Source organism: Zeus faber (assembly GCF_960531495.2).
Source record: "Zeus faber genome assembly, chromosome: 3".
Classification (NCBI taxonomy): domain Eukaryota; kingdom Metazoa; phylum Chordata; class Actinopteri; order Zeiformes; family Zeidae; genus Zeus; species Zeus faber.
This window is the reverse complement of record NC_137190.1, coordinates 26,212,174-26,234,876: the sequence shown is the minus strand read 5'-3', so window position 1 is coordinate 26,234,876 and position 22,703 is coordinate 26,212,174. Positions and strand designations below refer to the sequence as shown.

General features: G+C 42.0%; 1 protein-coding gene across 1 annotated transcript in view; it reads left to right on the top strand.

The window, feature by feature from the left end:
* The window catches only part of znf609b (zinc finger protein 609b), a gene marked incomplete at its 5' end in the record, with an annotated part of 61,803 nt that overhangs the window by 20,381 nt on the left and 18,719 nt on the right, over positions 1 to 22,703 (top strand). Inside the window, one exon of the mRNA XM_079997374.1 lies at positions 22,036 to 22,261. Coding sequence (XP_079853500.1) covers positions 22,036 to 22,261 — 226 coding nt within the window. The remainder of the gene's footprint in view (positions 1 to 22,035; positions 22,262 to 22,703) is intronic.

The window sequence follows — 22,703 nt, the reverse complement described above, 5'->3', positions numbered from 1 at the left end:
ACTGTCAACTCTATACAAGGCTATTTGACCAAAGCCAAACCAGGTCAATGTTGAGCCAAAAGTATGTTTTACTTCAACTTTCTATTTCCATTAAGGTACCACCACGCCCAGTGTAGCAATTATCTAAGGTCTTGAGTGTAAATTACAACACCAAACATGGTGTCTGAGTCACAGTGTAAATTGAGAGATATTTACTGCCAAGCAAGAGCCATCAGTTACTTAGTTCAGCTGAACAGCAGTTTCCCTCTGGCAGGGCGGAGCTGCTCATGTTTATCATTTCATGGAAAGAGAACTGGTTGAAAGGCTGTTTTGGGAAAATCATTTATTAAATGGTTTTATGTCTTCAAATAATGAACTGGCAAGCTTGCATTGCATGCTCGTATATTTTCAGTGACTGTCGCGTAAATAGTTAGAGCATTTTTTAACCGTATTTCGATTTGTCTGTAAACTCTAACTCTAGACTGCCTCATCTCGATCTAGATTTTTGACCTCTGTAAATTGTTTTTATTTGCATGATTCATCACAGTAAAAGCTTTAAATGCCATTGTGACATATTTACACTGTCTTCTGCCTACGTCTTTGTTTTAAATGTGGTCATGTGCATGTGAGTTTTATAGGCTCGACTGTTTTGTTTTTCATGCTGTTAGCTTTCTTCAGACAACAGCGCTCCATGCATCAAAGTCACCCCTGCCAATGTAGAGTTATCTTATGAATGCTGATGTGCTTAATAGAGACTGCATTGGAGTGTCCTTGAATACACCAACCCTGCAATATCTGATGGAGATGGGTGGGGGAAAAAAAAAAACTTCCATCAAAACATTCTTCATTCCATTCATCCGTTCACCTCCTCGCTCTGTGTTCCTCTTTCACAGTGGTGCCCCACCCATTCGGTCAGCAGTCCAGTCAGTTATTTACTTTTTTATTATTTAGTTTAGTTAGGGTTTTGACTATGAGGTTAGAGATACCTAGACGGTAGGTTGGAGATGGGTCCAATCCAATATCTGTATCGGGTGCCAATACTGACGGAAAATTCCAATGCCATTGCATACCTTGTACTGGACCATGAACCCGCAGTTTAATTTTTTATTGTTTTTGCTCCTTTAATGGTCTGCCTGATTGAGAATTCCACTCTGCAAATAATTAACCAGTAAAGCTCAATGCGCGAATTAGAACTGGGAGTTGGAATTGTAAACCGTCACTGATTGAAGCAGCCATTCAGTTGTGTCAGTCTTCAAAATATGATAATATAATATGCGGCGCCAGACAGATACTGGGAGTTGTAGTTCTAGTCGTGCAGTGCCGCACTGAAACAAATCACCGGCTGAGGATTAAAAACTACATAGAAACGCTCGACCAAAACAATCCGAGGTCAGTGTCGCCGCCATATTGAAACGGGCAAGACTGGCCTGTAAACAAATTCAAATAAACGGGGTTGCTGTGGTTTTCTGGATAAAAAGCACTATAACGTTTACGTTTCTCAACAGATTTCAATGAGTCGTTTTTAAATTCAAGGAATTATGGTCTATGCGGAGAAGAAGAACTCCATGACCGTCCCAATATGGCAGCGACGTTGATCCAGTTCTCTCACCTGTCAGTGTTTTAACGTTGCAGCTGATCGGTGTATACTTTCAGTTAACATGCATGCATAAAGAAAATATTTCTATAAAAATACAACTGTTTATTTCCCAATTATTTGAATTGTCTTGCATTTGTGCCAAGAACTGATATGGATGACTGTACTGTAATCTGAATTCAGATGGCCCACAAGACGTCCTGGGAAGTGATATAATGTGGTTGTCATATCAGAATCACAATTAGTGAAAAGGAGTAAATATTCAATATTATATATGCTTGTGTATCTTGATTTTATATATATATATATATATATATATATATATATATATATATATATATATATACACACACACACACTTTTTATTGATTTATTACTTATCTGTTAAAATGCTAATTTTGTCTGAATAGCATACACATTTAAAAGTGTGCTTGCCAAAGCCCTCAAATAGCAGTGTGAGTCAACAGTGTAAACAATGGGGACAGAGAAACCAGTTTATAGTTATAACATGTTACCTTGTAGCTCTAGATATTGGGTATTATGTTAACCAATGCCACCACAAAGGCAACAAATGTCAACATAATACCACTTGATGGTTTCCTCCCTCATATGAAAGATGAATGAAAGAAAATGATGATGAAGTTAACCGAGATTACACGCACGCAAGATCTGCATGTGTGCAGATATATATACACTCACTGAGCACTTTATTAGGAACACTATACTAATATTAATAAAAATGTATAATTTTTAACTTACACACCTAACAATCATTTATCCTGCACATAATATTGCATTTGTTTATCTTAAATATCTGACTATTTCTGTTTTGTATTTTTTGTCAATTTGTACGTATTTGACATTTTAATGTTTTTATCCAGTTCTATTTTATTAATTGTATTCTCCTTTTTCTGGACTCTTAAGCTTATTTTTTAATGCTTATGGTCTCTGCTGAAGGGCACCAAATACACAATAAATAAATTGATAATAAAATAAATTCCTCGTATATGTAAATGTACCAGGCAGAAATAAACCGATTCTGGGTAGGGCCTCTCTTTGCCCTCAAAACAGCCTCAATTCTTTTTGGCATTTATTCCATAAGATGTTGGAAACATTCCTTTGAGATTCTGGTCCATGTTGACATGATTGCGTCACGCAATTCCTGCAGATTTGTCAACTGCACATTCATATTGCGAATCTCCCGTTCTATCACATCCCAGAGGTGTTCTTTTGGATTCAGATCCGGTGACGGTGGGAAGTTCACCGAAGAACACTGAATTATTTCGCTGCCACCAGCCTGGACTGTTGACACAAGGCAGGTTGGGTCCATGGATTCATGCTGTTGGTGCCAAATTCTTAGCCTACCATCCGTGCGACTCAGCAGAAATCCAGACTCATCAGACCAGGCTACGTTTTTCCAGTTTTGGTGAGTCTGTGCCCACTGCAGTCTCAGTTTTCTGTTCTTGGTTGACAGAAGTGGAACTCGACGTGGTCTTCTGCTGTTGTAGCCCATCCACCCCAAGGTGTTGTGCATTGTGAGGTGTTTTCTGCTCACCGAATTCCTTGGTGAAAACACTATTATACAGTATATACAATTATCAGTTGTGAAGTGACATATACTTCTGGAAAATCCATAGTAACAAATTGCCGACACATTTCCTCGGCTTCAGGTACACATTGCATAAATACAAAGAATAAACCCATTATTTTTGCACCCCTTTCTTTGAACTTCGCATGAAAGTGGACAATAGAGAAAAAACCCGGCTGTTTTTTTCCGTTTATGTTTCTCATTATAGTACTCTAAGCCCAGAGATGGGCCAAAGGTTTGAAAGCTTGGACTGTAAAAAAGAACGGAAAAATACATAATTCTTACTTGATATGCAGAACCAAGCTTCTAAATATTAATCATGTTGTGGTTGAGATTCCTTTGATCATGCAGCCAACATCATAAATAAAAATTCAGGAGATTACACAAAGACAAAGAGGTTTCGCGGAATTATTCTGTTATTTTTTTCTATGCTTGAACAAAAAGATCTCTTTCGTGCAAAAATGAATTCATTAACATGCAATCCCTATCTCTATTTATCCCTGAAGGACATTACGGTATCGCTGCCCTGCTTGGGCGCGGCGGGGCTCGCTAGTTGATCAATAAAGGTGAAAATAACATGGAAATGAGTCGCTCTTCCTGAGAGAGGCAAAGAGTGTGTTTAGTCCGTTTCGTGCTGGGAAATACAACCCTTCTGAAGCCCCTAGTTGTGTGAGCCAATGGCGTTGGAGCTTTACTCCGTATTCCGTTCTCTTTCTCTGTAAACTTTAACTGATTCCACCTAACCAGTACGCTAAAATCTCCTCCTGAACAAATTTGAGGCGGGAAATAATAAATCCAGCTGCTGAATCTTCGCTCATTTTAGATCTACAAGGCCTCATCTAAAAGTTTGATTTCCGACTTTAACCGTGGTGTCCGGAGCAGCGTGGAGCTTGGGGCACCACCTGATACGGCGGGGCTGGGGGCCTTTTTTTGTTTCATTCAATTACAGAAACGTCGGAAAACAAATAAAACAAGTATGTCTAAGGTTTGGTTTGGGAAAACGCGGAGCGGATCGCGCGCTGCAGCCTACAGTACAGAGAACCTACCGTGGGCACACACACACACACACACACACACACACACCCACACACACACACACAAAGAAACACACCACGGTGTCTGGAGCAGCGTGGAGCTTAGAGTACCTTGGGGCTTGGCTTTTTTTCTTTTATTCAATTACTGAAATGTCGGAAAATTTAATAAATACATCTCCAGTTTCTTCCAGTTTGAAGAAATGTGGAGCTGACCGCACGCCGCAGCCTTCAGTACAGTGAACCTGCCAGGTTGACTGTACCGTTTGTCACAGACAGTTCATTCCAGTGTTCATTCCTCTTTCTTTTTTTGTGCCGGTCTTTAAGCCAACAAGAGAGGCCCAAGCTTAGTTCGTAGCCTCGATGCTAGCGGGTCCGACTGCGCTCCAGCCGTGGGCGGAGTTACTCAGATGGGGGCCGTGGTTCTAATTCTACCGAAGCCCCACTTGATGTAGGAGGGGGCTTCAAATCTGAACGGCTTATTTCTCAGCAGCATTTAGTACCCTCGTTTGTTTTTTTTAAGAAAATACTTATAAAAAAGAAATAGGGGTAACGATCTGAAGATAAAATGTGCTAAATATAATTTTTATATAATGAACATTGGACAAGTGCAGCTGCTTTAATTTCCATTTCACTGAAATAAAATTTAGATAAAATCAAAAACTTAATATGGGAAGTTGGCCTAAATCAAAAAAAATATATGAAGTTTGTGGTGTAGCCCGTCTTCGTTGGCACGTCCCACAATGGATATTTACTGTCAGCTTCGGAGAAAGTCGGAACTTAAATATCCAAAGAAACGCCAAACTATTGATGTATGTGACCGTCATTTGTCAACAACACCTGAGATATCATATATCATAGGATACAGTGTTATCTTTCTCCTTCCGCTCCGAGTCGCTCATTTTGGACGCTGCGGCTCCGTCTCTGCTGGAGGTGTGTTGACAAGTGCAATCTAACCCCGAGGGCGCTTCCTTCTATATCAACAAACGTAATTGGCTGGAGGTGAAAGGTCAACTACATCGGCCAAATTGGCTTCTCGTTGCCACATGCCTAACGCTTCTATAAATGAACAAATCTGCGGAAGACTATCGAAATGATCAAGCCTATTTTGTTTCGACATTGAGGGGGGGAAAAAATTGCGATAATTGTCGTTTTTTTTTTTTTAAGTCTGTGCCATCATGATGAACTTGCACATTCAATTTTTTGTTTTAAAGTGGGGCCTGTTCTTTCCATCTGGAAAACTAGATCTCACTCTCTACGACGTAGAGAGTGAGATCTACATAAGGTAAATCGCAGCAGTAAATCGTCATACCAGTCGGCTCTGACGGATTTTTACAATTTGCGCTCTACGTGAATTGGTTTGACAATAAAGAATATCAGACGGTCTGCTATCAAAGTTTTTCCACACAAATGACATTTTGTCCTAATAATTTTTTGCAATATATTTCCAAGCGATGTAGTGGAGGTCGGGGCTTTTTTATTTCTATTGACGAGCAGGTCTTGGAAGCTAGACAGAAGAAATTGGTATTGAAATTAGCATTGCAACACCCGTCTTCCACCATTTTCCTTGTCCATGCAGACCTTGATTTATATCTCGCACGCTATTAGAATTCAAAGTCAAAATAACCGTCAAGTCTGCACTTTTTTTATTTAAGACAATTATTCAGATGCCTTAACAGGATCTTTTAAACGGGCGGTGATGACGAGCTGCGCAACATACAAAGCCTCACCGCGCTCGGCTCTTAATGTTATTGACAAAGAGCGGACTCGTATGACGATTTACCGCTGCGATTTCCCTTATCCGCTGCGCATCCCCATTCCCCGTTTCTTCAAACAAGAACAAAGGTGTGTTTTCCTTTAGATCATAATTTTTTAATTTTTTTTATTTAATTTCAACTAATAGAATGTGCACTGTGACACAACACTAACAATCTAATATTGTCGTATCGCACACCCCTATTGTCGTTTGTATCCTCGTCTCAAATATTGAAAATACTGCTCTTGACAAGTGCTCTAATAATATCACTAACTGTGATATTAAAATGTTCGATAAACAGCGCAGATGGCTGCCAAGTTAGCATTAAAGATATTACAACATGCTCCAAGTAGCGTTATCACCCCTTTGAGTCTGTCTGACTTCAGCAGACGTCACACAGTTCTCCACCACCACACTGGGATTTGTATGCATCCTTCTGCTCCTGATAAAAAGATTTTGATCGCACATGGAAGCTACAGCTGTATGCTAGAAAATATGTATTTATTTACAATTACTGTCACTCAAATGTATTGCATTAGAATCCTGTCTTCAAAAATCAAGAAAATATTTCCAAATGAATCAATGTTGTGATAAATAGATGTACACTAGATATGCACTTTTAGCAACAGGATCTAATGCTAACCTCTAAACTCCAAGACTGAGAGAGCGCTGCCTAATATACAGCACAGAACAGAGTTTTATCTGTGCTTGTGGACAGCAGCTGTAGGGCAGGGGGAGGGTCCACAATGGCAGCACTGACTGTTTATTTTTATCAGAGCATTAGCAGATTAGGCACTCCCAGCTAACAAGGTCATCAGACTCTGGTGAGAGTGGCAGCCCTCTGTAAAGCAACTGTCAAATTAAGAAGATATGGCGTGTCAGTGTTTTTTTTTTGGGTTTTTTTTGCTCTTTCTTCGTTCTCCCTTTGCCATTCGGACATAACTAACTCCTCATTACTGCTTTTCTTCAAACACACAGCACAGGGAATTAGCTGATTTAGCGATCCCTCACTGTATTGTGCTGTGACACGTCATGTCCTGATTAAGCGACCATCTTGGGAGTGTTTGAGGGCGCCATCTGCAATTAGAGATGCAATGTTTTCATTTTGTTCGCTCTTGCTGTTGGACTATGGAATGAGCAGCCCACACTGGGTAATTGAGAACAGATATCAAGAACGATGTAATAGTTTGTCATTCCAGCGTCAGCCAGATTGGGAGGTATTTCCAAGGTATTCCAATGGATATGGTTTTTATTAAACAATATCACGACACAAATGTTTGTTTTTTTTCTTTTCAGTGAATTACAAACCATTTATTTCCCCACAAATATATCTCTGATATGAGAGTTGACATGACATGTAGCACTGGCCACTGTGATCATGGCCCTGAGGAGGATTGAGGCAGAAGTGCCCATAGGACTTGGAAGCTGAAGTCAAGAAACTACTGCCAGGCAGTAATAGTGCCCATCACCCTCCATTAAGCGAGACATGGTTCAATAGGAGTTCTGTGAGACAGCCAGCAGTAGAGGTCAATCACAGTGCTGTAGCCTGTGTTAAAGCAGCGGCGGCGGCATGAGGAAACAGGGCGCCGCGCGCTCGCGAGCACAGCCATCTGCCCAGCCGCATCCCATCTTGTAGGCACTTGGTACCCGTACGCACCAATTCACACACATACACCTACACACTCCCCACCCCGACATCATCTGCTAAGCTCCCTGCCCTGTTGAAGCCATTAAATCCATTCTTCTGACGGCGGCAACACTATTCTGCAGGGATAACCCACCATTTATTAACGCTTGTGAACCCTTTTCTGTTTTTTAACTCACTTCATAGAAGGCTGCCACATGAAGCATTGTGCAAGAGTTGTGTTAGTTGAATCTATTTATAATGTACCATACAACATTTCCAGCGTGGCCCTCTGATGTATTGGATTACTTGCTATTCTTGCTAAATTCAGTATCTAATGTTGGATAACATATATAGCAAAAGAAAAACTCTGGTTTCAAGCTGAAGATCACATACACCCGAGTAGTCTAAACCTCAAACGTGACCCAATATTTATAAACACCTAATTCAATGGCTTGAAAATGTGTTAACAGACAATCCAAATTCACACATCTACTGTATCAAGTGTTTGAAGAAGGCACCCACCAATGGAGCCTCAACACAGGGGAAGCGGGCTAACAGAGAACATCTATAAATAGATTGTGGTTAGGGGCTCTGGGGAAATCTCCCAGCCTCAATAACATGTTTCCCTTGTGTAATATGCAAGGCTAGTGAAATGTGTTTTGTGACTAATCTGCAAGTGGTTGGTCTTGGTACATTCAAGAGCTTGTATTTGTCTGACTTGAATATGCAAACTTTTGTAGAGATGCACCGATCGATCGGTCGGTCGGTGCCTGGAATCGGCCTGTTTTCAGCTTGATCGGCTATGACCGATGATTGGCCGATCAGTGTCGCCCAAATTTACACGCCCGACACAGTGCTCATGTGCTCATACTTGCAAAAATGTTCCGATACTCAAACCCGATGCCAAAGTAATTTAACATAATTGCGTAGTTGACGCTCAAAAAAGAGGGAAAGAAAGAAAATGTCAGCTGTTTGGAGGTACTTCGAGGTAGAAGATTAGAATTATTTATCCATCGCCGGACAATTCCAAAAATGTGCAGACTTTCTATCGCTGTCACTTCAGCGGAGCGCCTGCTCTGGTTGTTTGTAGCACACATTACGAGCTCAGCTCATGAGGAAAGATTCAACTCTTTTTTTGAGACTTGGTTCTTAACTAGTCACTCAGGAAAAGGAGTCGTTTGATTTGATTCAGTTGGTTTAATGCATGGTGAGCGAAGGAGGACCTCCGGTGAACGAGAGTGAGAGGAGTGGGCCAATTATTATTGTCATATATTTTTTGCTTGATTGAAATTTATTTTGGAGAGGAAAGTACCACATGAATATAATAGAAAGATGTATTTGCACTTAAAAGTGAAAGAGACTTTATCTTGATGTTCAAACTGGACATTTCCATGTTAGTTATATGTTGTGTTCTACTAAAACTCAATGGGAGTTACAGATTGCATTATACTGGAAACTGGTGACAGTCCTATATTCTATTTTATAAGAACTAAGTGACCGTTCCATGTTGTACTTTAATGGATCTCAGGGACAGTTTCATGCTCTTATATCGTTCCATAATGAATAATGAACAATAATAAACACGCAGTGTCAAAATCAGCAATGCCATTATTGTGGTAACTGAAAATTGCAGCGGTAGTCCGCATGTGCAGCTGTCTGCTGATCACGGGATGTATTTGTCATTGACGTACAGCAGATACAGTATACCCAATGAGATGGGTAAATGTAAAAGTTATTTAATAGCCAATGTTTTATTATGAACATACAATTCAATGGGAATCGGCCAAAATCGGAATTGGCAGGTCAGACTAAAAAAAAAATAATAATAAAAAATCGAAAATCGGTGCCATCGGTGCATCTCTAGTCTTTCGAATGCTAGCTAGCTGAAATTCTTCAGGCTCTGCTTCCCAGGATGAATTACAGATTAGAGCTCCTAGCGTAGCAGTGAAAAGCAAACACTGAGCACACCACAAAGGGCCTTCTATCTAGACCTAATCGCGCAAGCTCTCTCCTGGTGAAAGCCTGAGACTTGTAGCAAGTCGTAGAGTGAATCTTGTGCTTTTGGGTGGGAATCTAGGTGGCTGAGCTGTTGATGGAAGCCTCTTGGTTTGTTGTCAGCTTTTCCCTTTGGTGTGAGATAAGATTTATAACTATGGAGAAGGCTGGCGACAGAGAAATCCTTGGAGGCTCAGCTCAGCTTATCTGGATTTCTGCTCCCAGAGCAGCCTCTCTTTCTCTGGTGAAGCACAAGTGGGTGACCTTGACAAGAATGTGGCTTATGATTGCAATAGATACCCTTGTTGCCAACTGACCTATGGTCTTGAGTGGGAGTCCGAGCAAGGGGAGCCAGGGGACGGGCAAAGACTCACCATTATATCCTGACCGTTGGATTAGTTCTGCGCTGATGCGGAAATATAAAATGTGTTTTCTTCTCGATGGAACATGTTTTCTCGTCAGTAGAGCATAGTTGAGCTACCTCAAAACACCTATTGTTACATAAACAGGTGAAAGGGTTTCGCTATGCATTGCACAGGTTGACTCACCGTTATGCCATCATATGTGGGAAAAGTCGGTTCACTTTTGCCTCTTCGTGCAGTGTCGAGTAAAAGGAGGTGTTGCAGTAGCCCATCAATCTTGAATTCACCCTGCTTTTCTTCAGTGAAACATAAAAGGTTGAAATGATTGCCCGTTCCTGCGTGGAGAGCTTCCAGGCTTTATAACGTCCACAGTTGACCCTAATGTACCCCGTAGCCAACCCCCTGCGGTCAGCTAGCAAGCAATACCAGGCACTTGCCCAGGACAGCCAGCCGTGCAGAGAGAGGAAGGGGTGGAATTATGGGGGTGTCCGGCTTGCGGGGTCAAGCTAAATTTAAGTACGACAAGAGAAAAACGGATCAAAAACACCTGCTGGCTGTGAGCCAGCAAACATGGCAGCCAAACCCCTGAATCAGGGAAGTACAGATGAGGTAATCTTTCCTTAATAGTTCACAAAATTGAAATAGGCTTCTCCTTTCTCATCTGTTGCCAGAAATCTGCTCCAGAAAATAGAAGCGCTCGACCACATCAGGGAATCATTTGCTTTTGTTTTTCCATGTGCAAGTTAGCCTTACTTGGTAATATGTATTCATGTTGGAGAGCCTGGCTCGGGATGTGTATGGCCCCCTTTTGAATTTTCCAACTCACCAGCTTCTTAACACAAAACAAACAATAGTTTTCAAGGGTTTTTCCGTAATTGTTGGAAATTAAATACAAATGTAAATATTCATAGATGTTAATAGCTGACATTCAATCCTGTCTCTCACTAAACCATGCTGGTCTTGTGTGTTGATAGCGTTTACCTATTTTGTTTCCATTTGCTTTATTTAATAAGCACATTCTTGACAGCTAGTAATGCTTAAATACAGTGGAACTTTAAGCTGCTAGTTGAAACCAGTCCCTGATCTTTGTTGTCGTCGCCTATGGTTATTTGCTGTTCCCTCTCCTCTTTTTTTTTTGCCTTTATTAAACCAGGTTGGTCCCGTTGCGATCAAGGATCTCTTTTCCAAGGGAGACCTGGCCGAGAATAGCAGCAACACTTTCAACAAAAAAAAAAACATAAAAACACATTGATCTGAGTGACATGTTAATACTACCTGTTCAATTATATAAAGAAAATAGTAGTTTCTCCTCAAGACTAGCCAATATATTGATGCAATTAAGTAAAACATTAAAGCTCTCTTGAGCATCTTTCCGCTAATCCTGCAGAAAGTGCTACTGACAGCAAGACCAAAATGGGATTTAAGGGTGCTTAAGATGAATATTATTGAGGAATTAGTCAAATCAAAGCTGTTAATGCGTTAAGAACAGCAGGGCGTTGATGTACGCACTTAAGAATCACTCATCATTCATCCAGACAATTTTCCCCAGAAGTCCATGAAAGACATTTCTCGGAACTAATTCTTCCTCTTTTTTTCTTTCAAACTTCACAGAAAGTAGTGTGATGAAACCGTTTTGGATTCACAGAATAATTGAACTAGGTGGGTCATTCTGGCAACGTGTTAATACAAGGATTCTTTGGAATACACTGGATGCATCATTTTTGCAAAAATTTCTCCAAGTCACATTAAAAAGATAAATTCTGCTACCATTTGTACATACAGCAGGAAACTGTAATGCTGTCAAAGGTTGAGCAAACATTTTCCAGGTATGACAGGTAGTCCAAACACACTAGACAATGCATATTTTGTTCTAAATTGTACAGATCATTTTAACTACAATATAAAACTTTTACGAACGAATGAGGACTGCCTCTAGATCTCTACCTTCACACAGCATTACGATTCCGAAAGGGAATAGTTTACACAGTTTGAGTAGTTTTTTCTTTTTTCAATCATTCATTTTTGGGAAAATTTTACTTTAAGTATGGGTGGCTTAAAGGAAACTGTCACCGCTATTAATGTGGACATTAAGTAAATGCTGGTGGCATTTGTAGTCTATTAAAACTATAATATATACTATATATGTACAGTTAATTTTGACTGAGAAATCAGCATTCTCCAGTTCAGAGAGCCTGTCCTCAGTTGCTGTGTATAACAGTTTGTATTTTGCAAGAGTGTCTCAGCGGTGAGCCCTCAAGGCTACATACGAGTGTGTAGCTACAGTTACAAATCTACGCTGGCTGACAAATTCCTACGCTGGCTGGGTCATGTCTGTGTTCTAAAAGAAACTGTACTCTAGCTACTTTTATGGGGTTGGGAAGGGGCAGGAGCAACAATGTAAATCCTCGTTAGTTGTGCTACAATTGTCCCTCAGAATACATATTTTTGCTCAAAGAACTGAACAGTTTTTTTGTTGTTTTTTTTTCCAAGTGAAAGACTAACAACATTAAAACTGTCTGGAGTGTTTTTTTGGGGTTGTTTTTTTTACACGACGGAAGCAGAGGGTATGTCAAAGTGTGTAATTTCATTTGAAGGGGCCATGTCATTCAGTGGTTCAGGTGTGAACAGGTTGGTGAACGCCACTTATGTCGGCTGAGATTTTTTCCCTATGGTTGTCGACCCTGTTTTCTTTTTTTTTAAACATCTCCAACAAAGACGTCACTGTTTGCACTCGGAGCAGCCCCATAACAATTATACCTGTTGTCCTCCGACAGATGAGAGCCGACGTCTCTACAGGTAAAGCCTCTAACGCATGGTGCGAGATGGAATTCATTTTCTTTTTGTTTGGGGTTTTCCTGTTCTGTCTTTTTAATGGTAGGCTTTGACTTTTTGCGGTAGCACTGTTGCTATGCTGTACAGCTCCAAAAAGGTTCTCTTCTCAAATCTGGAGCAAATGTGACAGTATTACTTGCCTTAGTAACAGGCGAGCTGTAATTTGCAGCTGTTGCTAAGGGCTGTGAGATGAAAGGGTTCTCGCCGCTGAATTTGGTGGTGTTGCCTCTCTAGACGGTTTTCATGTTTTCTTCCCAGATTTCACTGTTCTGTTTCGAGTTTTCCAGGGGCTGTTGCGTGATAAAGTATGAGGCTTATGGGTGTCAAAATAAAGGCCTTTTCTGTGATTAATTGGCATTTTAAAAGAAGTCCAGAATAAGGGACTCTAAATATTTAAGTTTTAACGTAGTCATTTAGGTACCTCGCATGGGCATACAAATCTAGAGTAGTCATGACAAATACAGCTCCTATCTTATACATCAGCTTTGTAAAATGAGAGCCTATCTGAGTGGTTACAACTCTGAAGAGATTGTAGCTCACGGTTGACTGATTTTATCGCGGCTTACGTTCCTCTCTTTATTATTAATGTGTGGTTATGCTTCCCTGAAAGCCTACAATTAGCACTTGAAGCTTAAAGAGTTGCCTAGTAACGGAGTGTCTTTTGCCAGCCGTTGCACTACAAAAGCTGTCAGGTTCTCCTGGCTCATGATTTCTCATTCACTTCCGATGATTACTGCGAGCTCGAAATAGTGCTGGTGTGCTTTTATCGAGACAATACAGACGTGCTGATGTGCAGTGACTGGAAAACCCAGGGCTATGCTTTCACAACTGTTTGAATTGACAGGACTTCCATATTGACTAACATTCAATATACAAAGTCATTTTGTGGTTTCTCTGTCTCTTGTTTGCCGTGAGCATTTTGTCCATCAATAAAGTACTGAAGCTATTAGATGTGTGGCTGCATTTATAGTATTTGACTTGATGCTAGTGTTGGTCTTGTGACTTCAACATCCTCCTGAATAAGATTCAGTTGACCACGCTAGAAGCAGGATATTATCGTGTGCTGCCATTCAAATTCGAATTTTCTGAACCACTTTGAATATAAATGCTTTCTGTGTTCAGCGAGACAATGTGGATTACAAGTCACCGTGTCACTAGTATGACCGCTTATTGTAGAGGTTTTGGATCTTTTGTTCAACAGTGGTTCACTGCATACCACTAGTACTAAAAGAGGCTGTGGACAAAGTCAGCCTGCAGTGTATGTTCCAATGGACTTAGACCTTAGAGGTTCATGTTAGGGGTGTGCAATATGGCCAAAATCTTCTATCCCGATAAAGGTCATTTCTAATCTCTAACAATCATGATATAGCACATTTTCTGTATATAAAATGTAGAAATACTTTATCTTGAAAAACAAATGACACATGGTAAACCCTTTTTTAATTTGATTTGGGACGCGGTGAAGCACAGAAAAAGGCGCTTGTAAGGGCTCTCAAATTCATAGGAGAGGCAAAATAAGCGGGTAAAAATAGCGACATATATAGCAAAAGATTACGATTAAAAATATTAAACTGGACAAGCTTTAGCTCGTCTTTTATTATCACCCACACACCACAACACATGCATAACTTGCAGCTACGGCCAACACATCCCATGGCCGTGAAATGGCTTTGCCCGCATTTTTCCCATCGAGGCTTGTCCTTCCTCCAGGGGGAAGGCCAGGAACAGTGGGCAGCTTACAGCGCCCGGGGGCCAACTTCAACGTCCATCGCTGGTCGGACGATGTTTCTTGTGCATGTTTTTAGTGAGGGTTCTTACAATGTTATATGGGGGAAACCCCACGTCAGCGCATGGAGAACAGGCAAACTCCACTCAGAAAGGCCCCTGATCGGGAGATAACCCTCTGGAGTGCCGTGCCAACAGCGTCCCAGGCGGGAATCGAACCCAGGACCTTCTTGCTTTGACAAAATAGAAGGTGTAAATTTTCATTCACTGAAACATTGAACTATAACGCGATCTGCAAACAAACAGGTACGTTGGTTCGGCTCGGTTGTCATGTTTTAGTGATCCATCAATGGTGACATCGTGCAATTTGACATATCCTTAACAAATACTAGTTTATCAACACACTTCAAAAAAGTTGTAAACGAAGTACAGTGTTTTTGTTTTTTTTCCTCTTCGATGTTGAGCTCCATGCACCGCGATTGCTCCGTGAGTAATTTCCCGAAGAGCCATGTTTGTTTACATTCGATCCAACGTGCAGATTCTGCTCATTGCAAATAAAGCAGTTTGAGTTCATGTGGGTAAGAAAGGAACTGCATAGCATTAATTAAGTTTCAACCAGCTAATCTATTTTTGTTAGGCAGAGATTCCTTTCTACCAATGCCATGGACACACTACTTAACTTTCAAAGTCGTCAGATCGCTGTACTGTTCACACTACACAACTTTCTGCCTTGTGATCGGGAATCTTGAACTCATGTGGTTTTCACGCTTCATGACTAATCAGCGACAGGGGGTCACACATTACAAGATCTTTTACCGGGAGGAATCCCCGATGAGTCTGTCGGGTTTCCCATCCTCTTGATCACTGTAAAAACTGAATAAAAGCAGAATTTCAATAAGAAATATATTAAATACCCAGAGAAGAAAAATGAAATTGGTATGTTGTCTGTTGACCCCGCCGCCCCCCCATGTCTGCTCTCATCGGCTGTAGCTCGTTGCGTCAGTCCCGAGTCGAGCCCGACACGACCAGATATTAAACCTGCTTGATTTCTCACCGGCGTCTACGAGCGCTTGGTAAGCGGTCGGGTCGTGTTGTGAGCAGTTCATACCACACGCTCGTCGCTCAGGGGGTGCACTATAATTTGCCTCCGATCGGGGACTTTGCTCGTTGATCTCCAAAAACCTGTCGGCGAGCAAAATCACGCCAGAACCATGTAGTCTGAACTCTGCATAAGTCATGCCCCATGTGGCTCCAATGCGTTTAGCCCAGGTCAATCGACATAAGCCAGAGAGGCCCATGCAAAGGGTTTGAATATTTCCTGAGCAGGGCTGGTGATAGGATTTGGCCCCAAAACTCGTGATACAGGAAAAACCTTAAGATTTGCTTCCCGCTACACAATATGGGCCACAGATATGGCATACAGCCAAGATCTATCTTAGAGGATAGTTTTATTTATTTATATATTTTTACTGTGAGTAGTTTGGAAGAGTGCTCATTTATTATCGGCGTGAATTGTTTTCTTCCAGGGTTTTTATTGAGCAAAGACTAATTCTTCATATACAAAAAATAGAGCATAGAGAAGATACCTGTGCAATTAAAATCTAATAATATTCCTAGTTGTTTTTACATTGTGCTTGTTAATGTGTTTGCTGTGTCTGGAGACAAAAAGCCCTCACTATTTTGTTGCTTTGGTCTAAAGAGTCAGAACTCAAACCAGACACTTGCATCTGTTCCTCAAATTTTCCTCCTCGGGTTTGCATTATTAACCAGTCATTTACTTTGAATTCGGTTTTTTTAATGCTGTAAAACCACAAGGAAATATGTCTGTCCAAGTTAATTGTCTAACATTACATGATATTCCAATTATAAAGTAATGTCAAATATTTGTGAATCTTCGACTTAAAGCTGGTGCTCGTGGAGTAGTTCAGTTTTACATGTTCTCTGTCTATGTTTAGCGCATTTTTAACTCTTCGCTGGTATGCAATGAAGGACTAAAAGTCAAAATATTTTTCCAGGTCGAGTTTATTATTGCCACTCACCTCCCACATGAGTATAGCCAAGACAGGTGTCTCAGTATGACACTACAGTGTAATCCTCTCATAATCCTTTCCCAAGCCATACGCTCAGTTTCTTAATCCCAACTCAAATAAACAAGTTAAAGTCGAGGTTAATGTGTCCAGCAAAAAGTGCAGAATACATCCCTCTGCCGGGGGGGGAATTATTGCGAGATCCCTTAAAATCCGGGCAGAGATTTTCCTCTCCATCAGCACTGTGAAGCATGCTCGACATCCGTCCAAGATTCATATAATTCTTGTCAGCCAGTAAAACATCACTCACGCCAGTGTGACTTTCAGAGGGAGTTGGCAGCGGGGTTGCCTCGAGACAGGGTTTGCGTGACACTCAAACTATGTGTTTTTTTTGTGGGGGTAGATTTGGAGACCCAGCTGCAGGTCCTGCATGGAGGGGAAGAGTCATGGAATCTGGCACGGGGCGAGTGTTTGGTTGAACCCTGTTTAATCTGACAGGTTGTGTAGCTCTGCTGCATGTGGTTTTTGGAAGGGATTTCTCTGCGTGTGCGCCTGTGTTTACATTCCTCTGCCACAGAGTGAATGTCCTTTTGTTTTCGACATCTAACCTCTGCCTGTTCAAAAGGTCTTAACATTGACTACCAGTGGTGGTTAAATTGTTGGAAATAACAGTAGGGCTGGGCTTGATATTGTGATTTGAGACTAAATCATAATAGTGTGTGTGTGTGTGTGTGTGTGTGTGTGTGACAGAGTTAAGTAATCCACTTTTCTAGACTTCTTATCAATGACTCTACCTTCTTGGTTTTAATATCAACATTATCAATATCTTTTGGCTAGTTGCAAATTTTTGAGTGTTGGAATCCCTTCCTAAAGCCCCTTTCACACATACTTCCCGGTAAATTACTGGGATAACCTTTCTGGCACCACAAGTGATTTGAACTATTCACACATACAACTAAATTCAGGAATATTTCCGTCTTATGCCTTTTCACACATGCCATGACAAATGGCGGAATAGATGGAACAAGGGATACTCCAGCAAAGATCACCCGGTGCGCTCCCAGTCTGCACCCCCTGTGCCAGACGGACGGAACAGCAGAGCGCATGGAGCAGCGTAAGGACAAAGCTCAGTCACTAGCACACACAAAGAGGATGTACGTGGATGTAGCACGATATGCTATGAAATAAATCCTGAAATAAATAAATGCAATAAATATTGGAATAAATGTAAATATAAATACATAAATGGTTAAACATATGCCGGACAGACAGAGGCTCTTTAATTGCGAACCATGGGATCTTTCATCACTTGCATTGCGCCGCGGGGTTTCGTGAGACTCCTCTGAATATCATGCAAAGTTGCCATTTTCAAGCACGCAAAGTGAGAAAGCAAAACTCCTGCAGCATGGCACCGCCACCGCTAGGCTGTTTTGGAAAACAGTAAAGTATTTAGAATGTTTTGAAAAGGGTTACATTACAAAAAAATTACAACATTTTAGATTTGACTGTTGACATGGAGACAGTCGGTCGTTTAGTCGGTGCATTTTTAATATCTCTAGTTTGTCCCTAGTTTTAAAATGGTCCAGTCCAATAAATAAAGATGTCAGGCCTTGTCCCGGAAATGTTACATCTTCCATTCACAACACAGCCATCCCGGCATTTTCCCTAAGTCTTGAGGTGGGGAAATTGATTTTTTTGGAATATGGATCCGTGCTCCAGTTCACACATGACCCCATGCAGGAACGGTTCCAGGACATTGCTTGGAAAGACTGCATGTGTGAAAGGGGCTTTAGAAATCTCCACACAATTTTTATTTTTTTTTTGCCACCATTTCCTGTCAGTTTGAAGTAGGTTTAATTCGGTGGTGTCCGAATGTGCGTCCACATGAGGCATGGCCACAAAGCAGGTTGACAGCTCAGGCGATTACCTGTCCTGTCCTATTCGCTCAATCTGGCCTGCAGCTTGGCCACATCATGCATCAGAAAGTGACACAGAGTGATTACGATGTCATTAGGCCTAGCTCACTGCGGCTCGCTGCCACTCTAATTTGTTCTTCCTCAGAGGATCAGGAGAAATGGGCTCTCAAGACACATTTCAATGAACCATGAAATCTGCCTATTTCGACATGACGGGTATAAAGCTGGTGTCGAATCTCATCATATCCTACTGTAAAGTCTTCAGAGTAGTACACTCATCATGCTGCTATGGTGAAATGTATATTATCCTGCGTAGGTGTTTTAATTTGTAGTTTGTTTTGCACACTTCATTGTGTAAACAATGCTAAGTAGGCCTGCTTAATGTATGTTACTCATCTCAAAGTGCTCTGTTTGTTTTTGGAGTTCTGACCATAACTATGAACTGATCAGTCGTGTGAGAGGTCAAACACAGGCTGATAGCTTTCAGAGTCTGCTTTCGCAGCACAAAACCCTAAGAATCCACAACATATACAGTACATTTAATATTGGGCATATATTAGATGTGATACTGCCATTGCTATACACAACAAGCTCATTCTGTATAGCAATTTGTCTCTCATGTTGTTTTCCCAATTCGTAGGCTGTATCTGTCTTAAAGCCCACATGTTAATTATATTTATTCTAAGTCTAATTGGAACCAGCGCTGGCAACATATTTGCAAAGACCCAGCGCTTTATGCCCAATTAATAAATGTGGGGTGTTTGGCTGCAGTGTGGGATTCCTCCTGCAGTTCGGCGCTAATGATCTGGAGCACTTTAATGTCGAGTCGACTGCCTTGAATAATGAGCACTAAGCCTGTTGTCAGTACGGCCCTTAAGTCACAGTCAGTCTTCCCATCTTTCTCCCTTTACCCTCCCACACACTCTGCACCTCCAGTTCTCTCTATTCCTCAACCTTTATTTGTGCTCATCATCTTGCCACCATCTCTCCCTCTCTCTCATTGGTTTTCCCTACATAGTCTCCGCTGTTGCCTCATTGCTGTAGCAGTGTGTCTGAACAGGTGGAATCAATTACTGTCCCTCGGCAGCGCCCTCCCCCACTGCAACTTTCTTCTTAATTGAGGGAATTAATGAGTGATCAGTCCATGAGTTGATTGGGTGGATCTCGGGGCTGTATTCTAGGAGAAACGGGATGGGTGGGATCTTGTTTGAGTCACACCGCAGAGCTCACTGAAAGCATTTAAAGGGGGCCTTTTATGCAAAACTCACTTTTTCAGTGCTTGTGCGCATACATTTGGGTCGCGATGGGCTGACTAACACACAAACTGAAATAAGACAAGCCAGTCGTTTTTTTTTTTGTAAGCTGCGTATTTCCGAGAACATGTCATAAAACATGCCGTTCAGCTTTACAGCCCTGATCTACGTTATCCAGGCTTTCAGTACAATAAGAACCGCCCTCCATCTGAGTAACCCATGGCTGGAGCGCCACCAGAGTGACCGGACCCGCTGGCACTGAAGAAAGAACTAAGCATGGGAATTGCTCTGTTAGAGACCGGCACAAATCTTTTAAAAGAAAGAGGAATTAATATGAACTTTCCGTGACAAAACTGCAGATGAGGGAAATGTAAGTATTTCTTATAAAAAAAAAAACAATCAAAAAAATAATAATTAAGTATGCGGTAGGATGACTGTAGGCTGTGATGTGCAATCTGCTGCACGTTTCTACAAGCAAAACCCATAAAAGTCCTGTTTTTATTGTAGATGTTTTTTGTTTTTTTTTCCTTTTTTCCCCATTTTTCAACGTTTACATGCAACAAAAGATCCCTGCATGACGTGTCCCGGTGGGTCCCCCCACAAGCTTGGAGAACGGGAACAACGTTTTTAATTAGGCCTCATAGATCTAGTTTGAATGAAAATTTTGGTGGACTGATGAGGTGTAGACAGTGAAATTTTACAGACTAAATAAGGGCGCTTTTTTTTTCTTTGTCAGTCAGTGTGCATTACAATAACAGGATAAAACAGATAGAAGCTTACAAAAATGCAGAGGGATAACATTTCAATGGGAAATGATAAATAAGGGGAATCATAAATGTATTATATGTGTGAATTGTTCACGTCCGGACACGGCTCTCCATGCGCCCCGACGCCGTGCCCTCAAAGTAAAACGACTAAAAACGGTGTGGGGACGGGGCAAGACTCGTAGGCTAGATTATTTTTCTGCGAATAACGCATGGAGAGGGGGCAATCAGGGAGAGTGCGATCGTTCCATACCATTCCATACGCACTTGTTTCGCTCCATAAGCAGATGTAAATAAAATAACTTACACCTAAAATAAAAACACACAGTTGGGCGCTCCGAACGCGGGCACCTCATCACTGGCGCGCGCCTGTTAGCGTCCATCATCGATGTCGTCGGAGGGGTGCAGTCAGTTCTTGCGGACAGGTGCGCAAGAACTGATCGGGATGCCACCCTAAGTGGCCGCCTATCTCGCCTCAGGAATTGACTGACAAAATTCTGAGTCAGGTACAGCCCTTGACTTAAAACAACGGAACCCGGAGTAAAGCTCAAACCCCAAAGGCTCACACAACCCGGAACTTGTGCTCAAACCCCTTTGGCTTACAGAACTAGGGGCCTGGCAGCCCATTTACACTTAAAGCTACAAACACACAAAAACACAAAAGCGTCCTGTGCGGTTTGAAACAGGACGCTTTAGAGGCATGTTGGAGCAATGGAAGGTGGCCTGGTCTGATGAATCCCGTTTTCTTCATCATGTGGATGGGCGGGGCTAGGGTCCGATCGAGCATATGTGGGATGTGCTGGAACGCCCGATCCTTCGAGACCTTGCCACCTCGCAACTTAAAGAACTTCAAGTATTTGCTGATGACATCTTGGTGCCAAATACCACAGGACACCTCCAGAGGTCTTGTGGAGTCTATGCCTCCACGGGTCAGAGCTGTTTTGGCAGCACGAGGGGAAGCTACACAATATAAGTGGTTATTAGTGGTGGTTTTAATGTTGTGGCTGATCGGTGTGTGTAAAGAGCCCCCCACTGACTACAATAAATATACATACATTTAACACTTTGTATTTAAATTTTACTGCTCTTTTCTAGTTATTCAGATCCTTCCCTCAGGACTGCTGTAAACTTTGTGATGTTTACAGCAGTTCTTCAGTTTCCCCTGCTGGTTTGTGCACAGTGCCAACTGTCTTTCAGGAGAATATCTACACGGCAACACGCAACTATATATGCCCGTGCTCTGGTAGTGCACACGGCATGAGCCGCATGACTCACTCGTGGTGACTATGACAAACCTTTAGTCCTTCCTCTTGCTAAACGGTCTTGGTGCGAGGTTAAGGAAAAGGTCTACCAAGTCCACACGGCAACAGGAACTACTGTTGCGGCATTATCCTGCTCAAGCCTTGAGTTTGTTTTCAAGGGCCGCCGGCATTCCAGAATGCCTCTCATGCCTGCAGCGTCGTAGTCACTTCCTTCGACCGTGGCATCCGCTCTCTGTATCTGTTAACATCTGCTACACGCATGTTTATCTGGTGGTTTCTGAGGTCTCATGTCTCCCCTACCCCCCCTCTCTCTTTCCCATGCAGATGGAATCTCCAGTGCCTACACCAGCCCCTCCCCCGCTTCACCTCCTGGCTACCGTGGGCAACAGTGAGATTGCCTCACCATGTGAACAAATAATGGTCCGCACGCGCTCAGTGGCCGTCAACACGTCGGACGTGGCCCTGTCCACAGAGCCGGAGTGCTTGGGCCCCTGCGAGCCGGGCACCAGCGTCAATCTAGAAGGCATCGTGTGGCAGGAAACTGAAGACGGTGAGTGCTGCGGTTTCGCCCGACGTGCTGTTTACACTTCCAAGCGATTCTCTGCGCAGATGGGAGAGGAGGGCATCTGGCCCGCGGTTTCAGCATCATTGAAACCAGCTGTGATCAAGAGGGACGCTTTCGTCTTTTATTGGCTTTTATTGTTTCTGCAGTTGTATCATAGTCCATTGTATTATAGTCCCAGGTTTTTATGAAAGGTAGATTTCTCTGTTTCTGTCTGTATAAATTCTGCCTGTTGAAACTGGGTATCCTTAGCTGCCTCAGGAATCAGTGGATCATCTAAACAGCATTCAGGCAGCATGGTGCTGCCAGCCAGAGCACTAGGTGGCCTTGATTTTATTTATTTTTGCTCAGGTGTACACAGACATAGATAGAAGATATCTGCTCTCAAGCACACTGCGCCTCACAACACGGAGCAGCACTTCTTCTTTTC